At 37.8% G+C, this 19,663-nt stretch overlaps 2 protein-coding genes across 19 annotated transcripts in view; both read right to left on the reverse strand.

The window, feature by feature from the left end:
• Positions 1-1,214, reverse strand: part of MAPKBP1 (mitogen-activated protein kinase binding protein 1) — a 54,796-nt gene extending 53,582 nt beyond the window's left edge. Inside the window, exon 1 of one of the 2 annotated variants that reach the window (XM_007180349.2) lies at positions 43-1,214. The gene's annotated coding sequence lies outside the window, so the exon portion shown is untranslated. The remainder of the gene's footprint in view (positions 1-42) is intronic. The other variant, XM_007180351.2, reaches the window with a different exon arrangement.
• A 2,661-nt stretch (positions 1,215-3,875) lies between these two features.
• The window catches only part of MGA (MAX dimerization protein MGA), a 161,502-nt gene continuing 145,714 nt past the window's right edge, over positions 3,876-19,663 (reverse strand). For 15 of the 17 annotated variants that reach the window (XM_057543993.1, XM_057543992.1, XM_057543999.1 and 12 more), the window contains 7 exons: positions 17,114-17,244; positions 14,318-14,369; positions 11,743-11,949; positions 10,434-10,545; positions 9,917-10,150; positions 8,611-8,787; positions 3,876-7,724 (listed from right to left, as the gene is read on the reverse strand). In XM_057543993.1, the coding sequence (XP_057399976.1) occupies positions 6,448-7,724; positions 8,611-8,787; positions 9,917-10,150; positions 10,434-10,545; positions 11,743-11,949; positions 14,318-14,369; positions 17,114-17,244 (2,190 nt within the window). In that variant the 3' untranslated portion in view covers positions 3,876-6,447. Of the gene's footprint in view, positions 7,725-8,610; positions 8,788-9,916; positions 10,151-10,433; positions 10,546-11,742; positions 11,950-14,317; positions 14,370-17,113; positions 17,245-19,663 lie in introns of those variants that run through there. The other 2 variants (XM_057544000.1, XM_057544007.1) reach the window with 2 other exon arrangements.

Genomic DNA, 19,663 nt, shown 5'->3' on the forward strand with positions numbered 1-19,663 from the left:
CCCCTGCTACTCGCCAGCGCCCCCACTCGAGCCCAGCCTCACCAGCCCCGTGCCGCGCGGGCCGCCCGGCTCGCAGCACCCTCAGGCATCGCGCTCAGCGATTTCAGCTCCGCGGCGGCAGCAGCAGCACAGCTATGGTGGCACGAGCGGCTCAAAACGCGAACTACCGCCTGGGCTCAGCTACGAGCTGGGTAGGAGGAGCGGAGGCGAGGGGGAGCGGTCTCTACGCAGGAGGGCGTTCCCAGAGTGGACGAGTACTGCCCATAGGGGCGGAGCCAATGAAAGGGTCTAGGAAGTAGAGGACAGGGGACTTGCGAAGCAAGGATTCCGCACAAGGCAGTCGCGAGTACGGTTCCTAGAGGAAGGTCGGCAGAACACGGCTTCAGAACTGAGAAAACCAAGCCTTTTATGGTATCATCAGGCCCGGTCCCCCAGATAAGTGCACTTCCCAGAGCCCCAACAAAACGGTAACCACGCCCCCAGGGTGCTACGGTTGGCATTTGATAGACCCGAAGGACCAGAGCTGAAACTAACTCCTAGCTCAGAATTACAAGACTGGGGTACAGCCATAAGGTCTGTTCCCAAGCGCTGGGATTTAAAACGGATATAAGTTTCTGCTCGCCGCCCGTCCGGCGCGTTGACCTACGTGGAAATGACTCTCCTGAGTAACTCTAGATCGCTGAGAAGTGTATTGAACTAGGCAACCTGATTGGCCGTGATGGAAGAAAGGGGAGGGAGCTTAGGCGGGAAGGGAGGCGGGGTGTCAGGTCAATGTGCCTATGGATCTGTTTCATGGATTCCTTAGCCTCCAATGTTCCATTGTGTTCTCATCCACAGTTAACCAGGACTTTGTTGCTCCAGATATTTTCCATGTTCCTGTCAAAATTTACTCGTGAAACCTTTTCCCTAGTACAGCTACTTTGGCGAGATCACTGCCAAGCTTGCTGTCACTAGATTCCGTGGTATAGTTTTTCTAGCTCATGGGCGGGGTGTGGGGGATGACAGAGCGTGCACAGAAATACCTTTACATATTATTTCATACGTGTTTCAGCCTAAGTTTATTTTCTAGGAGCCTTTCTGCCTCATTGCTATCTAGAGAAATTACCTTACAAAAAGGTTAACCTATGCCAAAACTCTTGGGCTCCAGAGAAATAGTGCACTGATACATCTCTCATCTGACCCAAACAGATCCTTGGAACCCCTGGGGGAGATGACCTGTTAGCAAGAGGGAAGGACTCCTAAACCCACTGCTGTGAGTGGGTCTTGTACAGCCAAGTGGCAAAACAGGTATATACTTGTGTGTATTGTAGCAGGTATTAAAAATGAGAACTGTAAACCTAACAAGTTGACAAAAAGATCAGGGAAGTCACCTCCTGGGAAGACCAACTGGTAATAGCTACCAGATGCATGAAGCTTCCTTCCCTTCAACCATGTATTGCAGACATAATGAAATATAAAATGGGATTTTCACATTTTCTAATCTGGAGAAGGAGCCAAGGGTCATTAGCCACAACAGTAAGAAATAGGGGGTTGGTTCCTTCAACTCCTTGCTAGTCTGTGATTTTACCTCCATTGGGGGGGGCGGGGGGAGAGAAGGAACCAATATAACACTGTTAATAAAGGGTGCCACCTGGTGTCCTTACTTGTGTGCTGCATTCCCTAGCAACTGCCATCTCCACCCACTAGAGTTGTCCCTAATTCTCTCCAGACAATTTTTGTGTCCACCAGTGGTTTTCTCACTTACATAACCACTCATGGCCAGGAAATGGGCTTACACAATGTCATTGGTCATTTCCTGTACAAAGCTACCTTGGTTTATCCTCTTAGAGAAAATGTTCCCCAAATTACTCCCATCTGAAGCTGAAATTGCAGAGACAATACAAGCTCCTGCTTTCATTGTCGAAGATGATCTAGGCGAAAAGCAACTGAGAACAGTGTAATTAAGAGATTTCCTAAGTCTAGAATCTGGATACTTCCAGTATAGGATCAAAATCACGTATTTTTAATTCTTCACAATTTAGTCCAACCTTCACCATCTAGGATACATAGCATGTAGCCTTTTAAGTGCCAATATGGGAATACGCTGTAAGATGAGAAAATAATAATCCCAGGTCCAATGTGAACAGGATTATTCCCTTTTATCCAAATTAAATAATTGCTATCCCACCCTCCAAAATGCAGCTGACCCTTACATACGTTATTTCACTGTTCGTGTGCTATTTCACTTTTTATTCTGCTTGTCTATGTCCTCAATATGTATACATGGTTATCAGATTCTAAAATTCTAGATGTCTAGGAAAGGTGTATACCATTGTCTGTTTTCATGATGCTCATTAGATAAGATTTTTAAATTCACCCTAGACTTAACATACAAATAAGTGCAATTATAAGATCCTGGAAAACTAACAGGCTAAACATTTGCTCATCAATTCAAATATTTATTGAGCACCTTTACATGCAAGGCACTGTGGGACAGCTGAGACCAGTATTCGCAGTTGGAAACAGGATGGATCTCAAAACAATGCTTCCAATACTGCTTTCCTATTTAACAAAATCTATCAGCAGAGTTTACAATGATAGAATTTAGTAGAGCTTAGATTTGTCTCAAAATTTCCAACTCATCCCATGGTTTAGCCTTCTCACCCTCCATACATACCTCCATCACTATCACTCAACACTTAACATATCTTTGTAGAGCAGTTCAGTCATATTTAATATACTACAATTATGCCTCAGTTCAAAAGTTGTATATATCAAATTATTTCCCTCTAAATTTCAAAAACACTTTGGCTGTTTTTATTTTCTCCAAATGGCAGTAAGTCTATTTTCTCTGCATCCAGCAATTCATGTTCATGTAAAATCTCATTAGAGATAACACAATAACATGAAGTACTGATGCCTTTACAAACATTTTCTTAAAAATCAACAATTCTGTGCAAGAAATCTATTCTGATTCTTGATTATAAAAGTATCCGAAAATGTTCCTACTCTGTGCCTCTGTGCATTTTTTTTTTAATCTCCTGGGAGTGAGGAATAAGGGTCATCATTTTTCAGACCCATCTTCAAAGTGCATTTACCTCTCAATTCACCTGATATCATTCCATTTCAATATCTCAACTAGTATAATTAGGGGGAAAAAACTATACTACTAAACCCTGCTCCAAATAATATATGGATTGTCTGCCTTACTTCCATGTTCAAAACATTTTTCAACTTGTTATAGAAAGGCCTGTTGTTAAGTATTTCATCATAATTCTGGGGGAAAAAATTACACACAGTAATTTGTATGAAGTTTATATAACTGGACTTGATCTGTTAGTGACTCTAGAGTAGTTCAATGTCTAAAAGGACTCCTTTAATAAAGAATTTTTGTAAACTGTTATACTAGTTAACATATAGCTTGCTTTAAGAATATCTATTGTCCTTAGCCACTAAGACTCTGTTTATGTCCTGTTATTCACCAGGGGAACAGGTATGTTACACCCTGAACACCCTGGTACTATGAGGCTAGCCATTCTTCACTGTAGAATGACTCCTTAAGCCAAATACTTGCCATCAAGTTGTACAAAATTTCGAAGTCTCCATGTAAAACACGCTGCAAAGATGAGAACACCAAAAACCTCCTCCAAATGGCATGTCCGAAACTTTGAAAACAGTAAGGAATACCTATTATTATCTCCTTCAGTGGCACTTCCCCCAAATATGTCTCAGGGCATTAGAATTCTCTACTCCAACTCAGCACAAACCTCCCAACACCAAGTCCTGCTTTAATTATTGTAACTGATTTATTTCAAGTTTATACATTCTTCCTTCCACTTGCCAAATTTCTTCTGTTCTTAGGTTTCTAAAAAAATAGTCATTTTTCAAAAGCAGAAAAAGAAAGATATATATATTTAATATATAAAAGAAAAAGCTAAATCTGACATAATTATATTCTTAAAAACATTCCATTTATTTACAGATGTATAAAAAGGCAAATTATTGGCCTACTGAGATCATGCTTCTTATAGAGTTAGGGTGAGAGCTCACTATCCTCCCAATTCCTCAACTCCTCACTCAACTACATCTTTCATAATCACACATGTAATTTTCATAGATCAGTTTCTCCTGGGGTAAGGTTAAAAGGTAGGAGTTTTTGGAGATTTTAGATTTCTATCAAGACTGCAGGATTGTTCTGAAGATTGAGCCCTCCTAAAATTAGCCCTAACAACCTTCTAGTTCTAAGAAGGTCTTGAAAACACCATTATCTTGGGGGTTTTGTAATGATATCTGCAGCTTTCCTTGAACACCTGGGATCATCTCTCATTTCTATCTTTGTACATCTCTCATAAACAGTTAAATATCTTCCCATCAAGTAATGAATATTACTTGTCTATTTTCTTCTAAAAAAAAAAAGAACAGTGTTCAGAAGCAGAATGGTCCTTCTTTTCCTGAGGATTACTCGCTCACTTGCCTGCTCCTTGGCTGACCCTCAGAAGCTACAAGAGCCTTGGGAAGTCAGGAGGAAATGCAAGGACAAGACAAGCAAAGAAATAATGGGAAACTGCTATACCTGGATTAAACTACTAGCATCTCCAAGGACAATTATTAGCAGGGAAGACAGGTGCTGGACTCCTTGGCTAAGGCATTGAATGAAATCTCCTGGGTAAAGAGAAGTGGGAGGGATCATGAGAAGCTGAGGGGTGCTCATTACCTACTTCAAGCTTCTTCAGTAACCTTTAGAGGTGGGAAGGTTGAATGCTGATGAGGAGGTCTAGAAAGGCAAGTAACACAAAACCAACAAAGAATTTGTTCCCACTGCAATTTGCAGAAGAAAATTTCCCACCCATTTCAATCTGTTTATTACCAGAGTTACTAGAAAGGGAACCAACCACGGAGGTAATAATTCACTGGCTAGGACCATTCCAAAGTTGGTTTCACAACCTAGTTTTGAAGATATGCTGAGTGGGATGTGGGATAAAGAAGGCAGGGGATGTAGAAGAAACAGCATTACCTAGGCACAGCCCAGGCACTGGAAGATCTTGTGTTAGTGTTTCACAACACAAGCAAATCCTGTCAATGAAGACAGAACAGGGGTTACATTCCAAAATATAATTATTTAAGAAAGGCAAAATGCAGCAGCTAAATCCCAGTCTATACATTTTCAGAATAGTGATTCTTGCCCCCAGGAGTTTCCAAGAGACCCCTCAAGTGCACCATGATTATTTACAAACTAGATAGGAAACATCATTTCTATACTCAATACAAATCTCATCTCCTAGGTTGAAAACTTCAGCCTTTGAGAAATCTATGAAAACAACTATACAAAAATATAAATATCTTTATCTTTACAGGCTGTCAGTCCTTCATACCCTGACAGCTAATGAGTGAAAAAGCTCTACAGATCACTGAATCCATGGTAGCAGATAATAAAAAATATATCTTGTGATTCAAATACTGCCTTATTTCCCTGGTAAAGAATGCCTACTGTGACTTTTCTTTTCTTTACATCCTGTGCAGGTAACAGTGAATGAAACCTTCAAGCACCAGGAGGCTGGCTTGATTTGGGGAACATCCAGCCTCACAGATTTTTATTTTGGCCACTGTCTCTGGTATGGAGAGGGAATGCTTTTCATTTTAGCTGTCTCTTGAGTGATGTGATTTGTGAAAGGGGGAGGACTCCCTCTATGCCTACCTCCAAAATATGTAATCCAGGTAGAAATCCTTGGTACTATGAAATGGTCTTCTCAACACCCAAAGACAATAAGGGAGAACTAGTAATTTTAACATCTCAAAATGATTACCTTAGTAATAAAAAGTTTTTGTTTTTGTTCTAAAGCATTCCTACTTTACCAGAAGGCTTGGATTTATAATTCTGATTGAAAAGGTGAGGGAATGGAAGCTACTTGGGATATAAAAGAAGAGAAAACTTTGTTGAATGACACTAAGTCCTTCACTTTGGTATTCCATGGTACCCATCCTCTCTCCCCCTACTCTTGAAACACCAACTAAAAACTATCTCTTCTGGATCCCTCTGCACAAGTGCATCACATTCCTTGGACTTCAGATTTAAACAACTTAAACAACAGCTATCAACTAAGGTTCGGTTCATAGCAACTCCAAAGTCTCAAGCAGCTTTTACTCTGGGAGGGAAGAACTAGGAACCACTATGGACCTAGAGTCTTGTTATGAATTCCTTGGGTAAGAGGGGCACCTCGTGTTCAGTAATGGATCGCATCTTCTTAGAGAGGATGAGGAGACCCAGCACCACAAGTGAGGTAACACATTTTAACATGATCAGAATTTCATAGTAGTAATTTCTTATACCGAGGTCAGCACCCTACCCCCTTTCTCTACCATTATCCACTGCATCAAAGTCAAGGATCACAGTTCCATGACACAAACAGGTGCCTGCAGAGAAAGGAGGTTTCCCCTCACAGCCTGGCTTCTGCCTGAGGACAAATAAGTTCATTGCCCTGCAGAACTTGGTGAGGCCCCAGAGTTGCCCAGTTTGGCCACAACAGGTGCCAATGTAGGCATCATCTTGCTGTCCCGGCATTCCTGGTCATTCCCTGTTAAGTTCATTTTGTGTCCAACTGACCCAGCTTTGGCAGCTACAGGTGCCAAACAAGGCATCACCTTGAGACTCTGACCATCTGCATCACTGGAAGGATTAGCTACTTTTAAACCTAGAGGTGCCAATTTTGGCATCGGCCTCCACAAAGTATCTGTGCTGCTGTTTTCTAGGCCAGCCTTCATGTGTAGGATGGGGGGTGAAGACACACTTTCAGGCTCTGCAGGGATGCCAGAAGTACTCTTCCCTTCATCACCGGCTTTCCTGCGGGAAACGAGGGAATCCTTTATCTCAGAGTCAATAACAATCTTAAGGACATCTGGCTCAGAGGCTGGTTCTGCAAGTTGTTTTTCATTCTCAGAAAAGTCATCATCTTCCAAGTGCAAGAGGAGCGGGCTGACAGAGTCACTCTCCCCTTGAACATCAGGCAATTCTTTCAAACCAGTTCCCAAGTGGCCAACCTGGAAAGTTGCTCTGTTCCCAGGAGGAAGCTTACTGATAAAAGCCCGCCGAGCATCCCCTGGGAACTCTGTATCCATAGAGCTGGGCAGTTCAGCCAGGCTAACAGAGTCATCATTTAACTGCTGATTAAGAAAGGCAATCTCATTGAGCAGAGATGTCAATGTCTCATCAGTATCATCCTCATCTTCCATATTAGTTAGCAGTTCGCTGGGATCCAGTGCTGCTTCCTCTATAGCTGATGCTACCTTTCTCAATTCCATCTCTATGCTTGAGTCTTTGAGATCTTTCATCTTCAATTTATGAAATGGAGACTCCTTTGTCTTCAGTCTCTCCCGTCTTGATTCACTCTCTTTCCATTTATGCTGAATTCCTCTCATATCACTGGAAATCTTTTTGGGTAAGAACTCCTGTGCTTCTTGCATACTGGAAACATCAACTATTTGTGGAAAACCAGAATCTTTATTTGACAGATAAACCTGTGTTGTACCCAATGCCATTCTGACATCTCTGTGGTTGCCTCTGGAAGAGATTCTACCCAAATCTTCACAGGAGTTATCTTCATTCCTGACAGTGTTTTTCAGGTGGTCAGGCGGCTTGCCATCAGGAACTTCATGAGGGTATTTGCTGCCACCCATATCTACCAAACCTCCCTCCGTGGCCAATGATGTCACATTAACAATTCTTGGCATCATAAATAAGTCGTCGTTTTCTGGGGGGAAAAAAAAAACTCATTTATATCTACAGTGGTAAGTACTCTCTCTCATTCATACCCAATGACCATCTCATGGGAGTTGTAGTTAAAATTTCACCAGTCTACTTTTATCAAGAAGATGAAAGGAAATACCAGTTTTTCAAATTACAGACTTAGCCTAACAAGAAAATAGGTAAAATCTAACCAAAAGACACTTTGATATTCCATCATTAAGAAAAGTTCTGTTTAATTATTTTAAAGAAATGCTCCCCAAGTTTATTTTTTTATCCTGAGGCAGACATGCACCTTGATTCTGTTCGTCCAATTAACTGCTACTCTGAGGGAAAGAAAAAGCCCTAGAGGCAGCACTGTAAGAAAGGATGACTCCTCCAGACTGGGTTTAGCAGTATTAGTACTGGTAAGGATACCCTTTTACCTTAACAGAAATTCAGGTGCCTAAAACCTAAAATTTCGTCAAAGTGAAATTTCCTTTTCACCTCAACTCCTCATCCCCAAAAGGGAGGGTGCTGAAACTGTATCAGGCTGGTAATGTAGGAGTGTACCATCTCTGAGTACAACACAAAATTGATAAATATTTATTAACACCAAAAACTAAAACAGTGACTCCTCAACCTCCTTTTACTTTCACATCTTTTCAATTCTTTTCCTACTCAGAAATTAGAAGAGATAGCAAAATAGTTCCCATTCCCAGGTAAAAAAGACCATTCAATACCACAGATAGGGCGAAACATGTTCTAAAAAGAGAATCTTCTCTTACAAAGGCAAACTCGAATACAATAGCTCTTTATCATTACAGAACACATTCAAAGGCTTTCTCTGTCACTTTGAGATACCAGGGATAACTCTTTTTCACCACCCGTGAAAGACAACACTTACGACATACCTGACTGAGCCACAGCACTGCTGGCAACCTGAGGTTTCAGATCTGCTTCTAGGAGAGCAGGAGAAACAGTAACCACTGGTCCTGAGAATAAGGGACCTTTTAAAGTGAGCAACTGCCCTTGTGGAGTCATCACAATGTTGGCAGAGGTGTGTGGAGTGTTAGAGGGTGAGGTATTTTCTGTAAGGAAGAGCAGAAATTAGTTAAGGATAAAAGATCTTCAATTAATGCTAGTGAATAGCCTAAGAGTGTAGGAGACATCCCTAAAAACCACACCTTGTCTTAAAAAGCAAGAAATAAAATTCAAATTTAGTTAGGGAACCTCAACTTGCAATTTACTTTTTGAACCATTTTTCACTGTAATGGTTACCTGTCCAGTGATTCTCTTAAGGGAAAGAATTTCTTATTGTTGAAGAACAGAGCCATGGAACCACTTTTTCAATGGAATGCTTCTGATGGTCTTGATGGTGAATCGGGATGAAGGCACACACAATTTTATCCCTAGGTTTGCTTTCCTATATACCTCTAAGAAATTACTTCAAGTTTTTAGACCTCAGTTTTTCCACCTGTAAAATGAGGTGACTGGACTAAATCATCATTAAAATCCTTTCTTAGCAATAACATCATTTAAATGTGCAATGTTAAAACTAACTCATATTTTAGTATCTATCACTACTTTCTTAGTTGATATAATAAACCAGATCTCCTTGGTTCATACACTGTGCTATCCAAAGAGTAAAAAAGGATATATACCATTCTCAAAGGATATAAACAAGTAATGTAAAATCAATATAGCCTCACTTCCAAAATCAAGATAGGAGAGAATAAAAAAATCAAAACCAATTTACTTTGTTCCTTAATAGCAATTCATTGACAGACTGCAATCTGATGAAAAGTAGAGCCTGATTAACAAAAATAAACTTTAAAAAAATTTTCCAATTTATTCGTCTCAGCTAGATCCAAACTTCCTCAACTCATGAGCAGAACTGCAGGGAAGTCAAGAGTTCATTTATAAAGTCTGAAAAGATGGCAGCTTAAAAAAAAAAATTGAAACACTAGAAGAAAAATACTTGTCTGGAGACTGCTATCAGAAGTAGGTCTTATATGTTACCATGACTGATAACTTACTAGGATTTGCTTGAGTGTGTAAAGCTAGAAACTGAAATCTAATGTAGTTAATATTCTACTTTTAATACAACCCATCTTTCATTTAATTAAAACTAAAATTATGGCCAAGAGAAGACATTCAGTTCTCTAAACTAAACTAATGTTCATCTACATTAAAGAAAGCAAAGAATGTCTCTCCTACCTGTGGCCTGGTCTTTTTTTCTGGAAAGAATCAAAGGTTTCCCCTTCCTGTTATTTATAAACATCTGTCCGAGATCTACAGATGATGCAGAAGATCCTTCCTGCTGTTTGCTAGTTCTGGGAGACACATCAAACTCATCTGATCCCATCTTCTTTTTTCTTTTTTGTGCCTCTAATGCTTGTTGTTTTGCATAAATATACTCTAGCTTCTTCAGGACCACTTCTTCTGTCTTACCTATAGGTTGATAGGGAATAAACTGTTACTCTCTATAAGACCCCATGTAATAATGAGAAATAGAGTCAACTGAAATGCAGTTGATTTAACTATATTCCCCTAAACTGTGGAAGGCAAGAGTAATTATAATCCAGAAGAAATGTCCCACCCAGTCAAACGATAATTCTGATGTTAACTCTGGGAACCAAGCCTCAAACTAAGTAGTATCTGAAAGATCTACTAAGGATTTTCCTCACTAAAGCTATATTTATACTCTTTATCAGAGATCATTCACTTATCTCACCTGAAAGAGACGATACTTTCCGTATCAAAATATTCCGTTTGCGAGTCAGGAGATTTTTCTGTCCTATCAACTTGTCTGCCTGATCTGTTAGTCCTTGAATTTCGCTGAATGCCTACGACAAGAAATAGTAATATCATGTCCATCAGTTTGCTTTTTCCGAAAAACAGGTGGGGCCTACACAATTTCTTAAATAAAAAAATTTTTACCTAATATTTTAGAGAACTTTATAATGCCATTTAAAACAATTGTTAATGTTTTACAAACTTATGATTACCGGGGGGAAATAGGAGGAGGGATGAACTGCGAGACTGAGATTGACATAAACATACTACTATATATAAAATAGATAACTAATAAGGACGTACTATATATAGCACAGGGAACTCTACTCAATACTCTGTAATGGCCTCTATGGGAAAAGAATCTAAAAAAGAGTGGATATATGTATCTGTATAACAGATTCACTTTGCTGTACACCTGAAACTAACACAACATTGTAAATCAACTAAACTCCAATAAAAATTTTAAAAATAATAAATAAATAGATAAAGTATACAAGTAAAAAAAAAAACCCCAAAACAATTTTTAATGTTTCAGAATTTATTTTTTGTTAAACTTCAGGAGATTTTTCTGGCTTATACTTCTAGGGAAAGTGATTATTTACAAAGAGCACCACTGAGTGGTTAACAGGTATTTCCACTACTGCAAGGAGAAACAAAACATTTTACTCTGCTTAGATCTTAATAATCAACTTTAAAATCAACTCCTAATCTAAGCAAAATCTGGCTGAAATAACCTTGTTCTAGAGGGATATGACTGCTTGCCTTTTACTCTTCCAACTTCTACTTATAAGCAATTTAAACAAAATTACCTTAGATATTCTACATGCAAAATTAAAACTTCTGCTAGCTTGAACACTACAGAGTTTCCTTTGAAGTGACTGTCAACTGTTAAGAAGTATGTCAAAATAGCAGTTGTGTTGTGCCTTTCACAGTGATAAACTTTTCCAAGTGCTACGGAAAACACCAGTGTAAAGAAGTCATAGTAAACAGAGTTTACCAGAGTTTCTAACTTTTTTTGAAGGAAGGATAATAACTGCTGGTTAAGAATCTGACTTTCAATGAAAAGCTACTTTGACTCAACATAAGGACTTTTCTTCCTAAGGGATTTATTGGGCATTCATTAGTCCACCTTCAAATGTTAAACACAAGCTCTATTTCAATCTTCTTCATTCTCTTTCTCATAAATATCTCTAGAAGATTCTTTCAGTCAAGCTCTTACTTGTCTGTCATTTACACATAACACTTACCCTAGTAAGAATGAGACTTTTGGAAACCTTGGAAGAATGAAGTAACCCCAATGTGATCTTCAGTTTCTCAAAGAGATCCCTCATTTCACCACGGCGGCGCCGCTCATTGGCAGTGTGTGTCCGGCGATAATAAGCAAAAGCCTCTGCTTCTTTCTGTAGTTTTTCACTCCAGTAATCAGGTTTTAGTTTTAGAGGAACTGGTGTAGCCTGTCCAAACAAAAGATCGCCACCTAAGTATCGTTCACATGTACCCGCCCTCTTCCTCCACCCCAAATGGCACTGCTCTATATCAGACACCCGCCACCTTCTGCCTGGAGTATCTTAACAGCCTCTCAATGGGTCAACTTATTACCAGTCTATCCTTCCTCCAAATCAACAGTGTAAATTCTAATACATGCGAACGTGATATCAGTTCTCAGCTCAAATTACAGTAGTTCTCAAATGAGGGAGAATTTGAGGGGATCTATAAAAAAGCTCATCTGTATAATTTATTATTAAAACTTGTTTTCATGACATAAATTATATGGAAAACTTTAACAAAATCTTGATTAGTGGAAAACGAGTTGAAAATTTTTTTTCGTAAATACTGTAAGACTCTTTACAATTTGGGAAAGGGTCAACTGCCTCTCTTCCTAAATCACTGTTCTCTCCAACCATTCCAAAGTGCTAGAAGTTTCCTAAACACACTACAATCCCACACCTTCATGCCATTACACAGGCTGTTGCCGGCACCTAACCCCTCCCACCCCACCTTCATAACTTAACATTTAAAACTCAGACTTTGCATTTTTTAGGAAAGTCTTTCTTGACCTCAGGATGCCTTAGGCTTCCTTTCTCTCTTATTTATTCTACTTCCATTTTAAAAGTTATTTACTATAAAGAAGTAAAAGATGCATACAGGATTTAAAATATAAATATGTAAAGATCTTATAATGAAAAGCAATTGTATCTTGCACCTACAACTGGATCCTCAGAAACAACCACCTTTTGATTCTTTTAGTGGCTTTTTCTGCTTCTTAAGTCTATATCCTAAATTAAAAATAGTAACATACGCTTATTCTTTTCATTTTTCAATACAACCTATTTACTTCCTGCTATGCAGAAAAGGATTTAGCTCACCACTCTCTTGCATCTCACCATCCATCTTCCTAATACAGATACATCATTAATTTTAGTTCTTCTATTGATCCCTTTGCAACTTGAATATAATTCTATCTCCGTTTCTCATTTCATCAACAATAGTGTCTCTTTGTAAAATGAGGATATCAGTACTCATATCCTTCCCTTCATTTCTTCTTCCCTCTTTTACCTCCCAACTTGTCATCTGTACTTACTCATTTTTCAAGACTGAAAATTAAGTCTTACATACTTTATTCATGGATTATAAAAGTTTTAAAAAATCATTAACAGTGACCAACCTATTATGACAATATGAATATTAATCATACCTAGTGAGTAATAATTACATTTCCTGTCTTTTACAGTTTCTTGGTTTTGTGTATGTGTGTCCCCCCCAACCTTGATGTTTTTAATTGCCTTTATTTTTTTGACACTGTTTACCTTTATCATAGTAACAGTGGTACCATATCATGGGGTATGAAAGTACCCCCAAACTCTTCTACAAAATCATTGTCTTTCTGAAGTTAAAAACTCATTGTACGTTAGTACAGTGTGGGAGAATCAAAGATACAACCAGATAGAAATAAAATTAATACTAAGTTTAAATACACCAATACACTAAAAATAATTTGCATGTAATAATAATGGTACAAAACAATGGACTGTGTAAATAGCTATCGTGAAAATTCTTATATCTCAAAAATGTTTTAGGATGTCCAATGAAAAAATAAAAATTGTGATATATGCAAAATAATTATGGCCCTGCAAATATGTACCATATACTCCCCCAAATCAAACCAAACTCAAACTAATCACCCAGTAGTTTTTCAAAGGACCTGAATACCACCCTCCATCTCAACGGAATCTCATCATTTTTATCTCTTAAATTAAGAAGACAGAATAACAAGTGGAAAATGGTTAAACAACTGCACTCTCTTCCATTCTTAGTGTTAGTTAGGATAAAGAGAAAACCTTCCTTAATTATGGTACTATGATATCCTACACTGAGTACATTAAGAAAATCAAAGAAGGTTTATAATTTCATGGCTCCCTGAATTGCTAGCCATTACTTCAGATAATAACTAATTTTTTAGATCACCAGCAAAATCAGGAGCCTAAATAAGAAAGAATGCTAGCCTGTTTCACATCAGATCATTACATTATAGGATTAGTTTTCAAATAAGCACACCAGTTTTCATAAACTCCATACCCATTTTAATTCCTCTAAATTATTCTATCAACTGGGGGTGGGGGGCAGTAGACAACTGAGAAGGAAAAAAAAAAGCATTAATAGTATAATTTCATTAAGGGGAAAAAAGCTGATTATATTAAATCACTGGTAAAAATGGCCCTGAAAAAAGTCATAGCTAATACAGCTTAATGCTGTTTTAACCCTAAGGACAAATGTTATCAATTTTATTAAATGAGTAATTATCATTAAACATACTGTAAATACCTTTCGACTCTTTTCAGCAGCTTTCTCATCTGCAGTGATATGTGTACGGCACCTAGATGAAGACAGTATTTTCCAATTCTTATTGAAATTCAGTAATCTAATACCTATTTCATAGCTATATTAAACCAAACCATCCCAATTGTCTAAATTGTAAGCAGCTTCTTTTCCCCATGGTTCGATATGTGGCAATATGATTTATTCAACAATATGCTTTTTCCTCAAATAAAAGTGTCCAAGTAGACCCTAACACTGCAAACTACTTTTTTTCAATTGTGAAATATTTCAAACATATAAAACTGTACAAACAAAATACATAATCAACATCCAGGTATCTGTCACTAAGCTTGAGAAATAAAACATCACCAAAATATGGGCACATTCATCACCTTCCTTCCTTCTCATAAGTAAATGCTCGCAAACTGAGTTTACATGCACATCTTTACAGTTTTACTCTCCTAGGAATGTACTGATTCATCCCTAAACAGAAAATATTATGTAGCATTTTAAACTTATATGTAGTGCATCTTTCTTCAACTGATTTGTCTCATTCAGCACTGCATGTGAGATATGTTGATACATCTATTCAATCATTTTAACTGCTATATAGTATTCCAAACTGTTGAATTTTCCAAAATTTGTTTTAGAATGTTAGTAGTTATTTAGGTTGTATCCAAATTTTCACAATGGCAAATTTTCACAATGGCTGCAATGTACAATCCCACACATGACCCCTTGTACACGTGTGTGAGCCTTTCTAGGATGTATACCTAGGAGTGGAACTGCTGGGTGGAAGAAATGCATGCACATCTTCAACTGTAGTCATGTCATACTGCTCTCCAAAGTGGTTATAACTTATACTCCCACCTGCAGTATGTTCCCAATGCTCCACACCTAGACAACAGTACTATCAGAAATCTCGATGTATACCAATCTTATGGGTATAAATTGGTAAAGTCACTGTGGTTTAATCTGCATTTCCCACTTCGCCTTCCAATGCCAGGGGTGGAGGTTCGATCCCTGGTTGGGGAGCTAAGATCCCACATACCTCGAGGCCAGAAAACCAAAACATAAAACAGAAGCAATATTTTAACAAACTCAATGAAGACTTTAAAAATGATCCACATCAAAAAAAAAAAAAAAATCTTAAAAAAAAATTTTTTTGCATTTCTCTAATTACTTGTGAGGTAGAACAAATTTGCATGTTTACTGGCAGTCTTTTGTGAATTGCCCATGATATCCATTACTTACTTTTCTACTGGATCATCTTTTTCTTACTGACTTGTAAGAATTATTTTATATGCTTGATACTAATCCTCTGTCAAACACATATTGCAAATATTTTCCTTACAGTCTGAAATTGCCTTTTTCACTGACAGAAATTTTTAAAATTTTAACAATCTGCTCCTTTATGTGTTGGTTATTCTTGGCCCTTTATTATTCCAGTCCATTAAGATGGTATATCTCTGTTTACTGAATTCTTCTTTTTTTTTTTTAATAAATTTTATTTCTTTATTGGTTGATTGATTGCTGTGTTGGGTCTTCGTTGCTGCACGCAGGCTTTCTCTAGTTGCAGTGAGTGGGGGCTACTCTTCGTTGAGGTGGCTTCTCTTGTTGTGGAGCACGGGCTCTAGGCGCACGGGCTTCAGTAGTTGCGGCACAAGGGCTTAGTTGCCCCGCAGCATGTGGGATCTTCCCGGACGAGGGATTGAACCTGTGTCCACTGCATTGGCAGGTGGATTCTTAACTACTGCGCCACCAGGGAAGTCCCTATTGAATTCTTCTTCAATGTCTTTCAATAACATTTTATAAAAGTCTTGCATAACTAGTGTTAATAATCCCAAACAGCTTTTTCGCATTTTTAATTACATTTTTTTGTTTGTTGCTATTGTTTAGGAACTCGATTTTAGTATACTGAACTTACATCCTGCAATGCTGCTGAACTTAAGTCTAAGTTTTTAAGAGATTTAAATTCTTTCAGTCTTAACCAGTAGGCAATTGAAGTACCTTCCAAATAGCCCTGGAGTGAAGAAAAATACTACCCTACAGCCCTCCTTAGACTTTCTCACTAGGAATGAAGAATTACTCTTTCTTAACTCATTGCTACTTTAGGTAGCTGGTGACATAACAGGTTGAAAAGCACAATGTCTGGCACAAATTAACAACTCTTTCCTTCTTTCCCTTCTTTCTCTCACACCCCAGTTCCTAATCAATACAAGGCTTACTTAGAACATTTTTTTCTAAGGCATCATGCTCTCTGTATTTTCATCTCATCAGCTGAACAAGTATGAAAATTTTTCTAACTGTATTGACCTATTCAACTAGCAAAGTAATCAAATTTAGAATTTAATGCTATATTCTTAAAAGAAAAAGAACTAACCTTTGTTGAATAGTCCACTTGTATCAGTTATGTTTGTTATCTCATACATTATCTCATTTAATACTTTAAATGGGGGCATTTTCCTCATTTCATAGGTAAAGAATCTAAGATTCAGAGAGATTACAGACTTGCCCAAGGTTAAACAGCCACAAACTAGCAAAACCAGTATTTTAATACCAATGTATCAGGCTCCAAAAGCATATGTTATTCACATTTATATACTGCCTCCTAGCAATAACAAGGCAAGTTAACTACCTCTGAATTCCAGCTCCTCTCCTCATCTACTACTAAGAAAAAAGCTAGAGAAATAAAGGAACCATGTCAGTTACCCAGAACTCCTGAATAGAACATTTAGTTTTGCTTATGGTCATAAAACTACAACAACAAAAAACAACAATTCAAAGAGAAGTAAGACTTACAGCTGTTTGAAAGTCTGTGTATGGGCAGCTGTGGCCTTCATGTGGACAACATTAACTTCCTCCGGGAGCTCTTCTACAGTCTCAATGTCCACCTGCTCTTCATCATCCTCAATGTATTCTACACAGTTATTCTGAAATAACAGCATTTCAACAGTAAATAAAGTATTGGGAAGCAAGCACACCTAAACTTTTCAACTGAATGCTCCCCTTATAAAGCCAACCAGTGCCAAACACTGATCTTAAACCATGAGTACTGATAATCCTAAACTTGTTAATCATAAAATGGAATTAAGTCATAAAGACAACATATGGTTAGAGCTAACTACCAAGAACTACATTATAAATCACAGATATATATTAAAAAGACATCATTAGACTGAAGAGACAAAGTCCCCAAAGGGCTGTACTGATGCTTCAGTGTTATTTCTAGTGGACAAAATTCAGGTACAGATATATTAAAGCTGCATAAATCTTAATATTAAATAGAAGTAAAACAGAATTTGGTGAGGGAGAAGGTAGAAAGAAGAAAAATTCAGATTCTAGTTTAAGAGTGCTTCATGGTTAATCCCATATTGAACACCCACAGAAACATATTCAAGGCAGATATGGAAACAGATTATAGCCCAGATAGTCTTCTAAGTCTCTCAACCCTACAGAATGAGAGCTTTTGAAGAATTTCAGATACCAAAAGAAGCCCAGGCTTGCTGTACTTATTATACCAAAATATGAGTCAATCAGTAAGCATTTATTGAGCACCCACCACAGAAACTCACTGTATATGTATAACAGTAGACTATATGGTTTATGGGATATGCCGATACTTTTAAGTCCACCTTTAAAAGTAGTGTTTACTATGCCAGAAACCAAACAGAGAATACGTAACCTACAATTGTACTGTACCAGAGAGGCACAACTCAAAATGAAGCATCCCAATCACCTTATTAATTCTATGTTTAAACTTGCTGGAAAAACTACTTACCCCCAAATTACAGGCTCCCTAAGGCTAAAGGACATAAATGATGCAAGCCATCATTTATGATCCCCAATTTAAGCATCATCTAAATAATGTGTATTACATGTAAACAAATGGATATTAAAATTAACTTTAGGAAGCTAAATCAACAGAACCCCAAGGGTTTGAATAGTAATGTGGGTAGATGCTTTACCATATTTAAACTGAAGAATGTGTACTGCGTGGCTTTAATCGCAGGCTTTATAAATAATATCCAATAAATTTCATCAGGGAAGACTTAAAAAGGCTACTCACAACTCTCCTTACACTATTCCAATATAATGCTAATCACAGGTAATAAAGCTATCATAGGTGTCAGACATACACATAAATACAATGTAGAATTTAGATTTGAATGCCCTTACTTTTAAAAAGCCAGTGTACCTGTCAGATTCCCTATTAGGAAATTCAAGCAATGCCACGCTGTATGACTAAGACACACTAAAGGTTCCATTAAGTCAGTTCTACTGATAGCAATAGTTTTCACTGATTTTAAAGCTGGACTGTTTTTCACCTGTGGTTGCCAAGGGGGAGGAGGTGTGGGGAAGGGATGGATTGGGAGTTTGGGATTAGCAGATGCAAACTATTATATATAGAATGGATAAACAACAAGGTCCTACTGTATAGCACAGGGAACTATATTCAATATCCCGTAATAAACCATAATGGAAAATTTTTTTTAATTAAAATTAAAATAAAGTTGGACTGTTTTTGGTCTGATGCTTACCTAGGCTGATTTACAATGAAAGAGCCTGCAAAAAGTGCAAGAAGATCTGCAATCTAACTCCTAAACTACCTACAGATATAAGTCCTCAAAATGGATTAGGTTATAGATAGAATGTGAGGCAAATGCATATAGAATCATCCAACTGTAGAGCTAGATCCTCATTTTATAAATGAGACAGGTGAGGTACAGAAATAACCAACATAGGAACGTTAGAATATTTAAACATTTTAGAGGTTTAAAATATGAATCTTTTTGCTATATTTTATCTCCGTAAGGCAGTTAGTTAGGCATTAACAGAGAATGACCAGGTAACACAGAGAATGAATGAATCTCAAGGACGTGAGATTCTAAAACTGCCATGCATGACAATCATTGTATTATCTGCTCCTGAAGAGAGGGACACAATTTAGATTTCAAGGCACCCCACAGGCAGCTGGCTATCACCTCCTTACGTTTTACATCAGACCCCAGGTCAGGGGTCAGCAAACCACAGCCTGCCATCTGTTTTTGTAAATAAAGTTTTATTGGAACACAGCCGCACTCATTCACTTACTATTGTTTATGGCTGCTTTCACTCTACAACAGCAATTGAGTAGTTGCAAGAGCAAGTCATCTAGCCTGCAGTCTAAAATATTTACAATCTGGCTCTTTACAAAAAAAGTTTGCCCAACTCCTGCCCTATATCATATCTGACTCTCAGTTACTTAGTTCAGCAAATACAACCCTAAATAGAAGTCTAAAAAATGGCTTCAGAAAAATAAAAAAATAAATTAGAAAGGTCAAATTACAAAGGAAGATGACCAAAGTTCAG

Source organism: Balaenoptera acutorostrata, chromosome 3 (genome assembly GCF_949987535.1).
Source record: "Balaenoptera acutorostrata chromosome 3, mBalAcu1.1, whole genome shotgun sequence".
In the NCBI taxonomy this organism is placed as follows: domain Eukaryota; kingdom Metazoa; phylum Chordata; class Mammalia; order Artiodactyla; family Balaenopteridae; genus Balaenoptera; species Balaenoptera acutorostrata.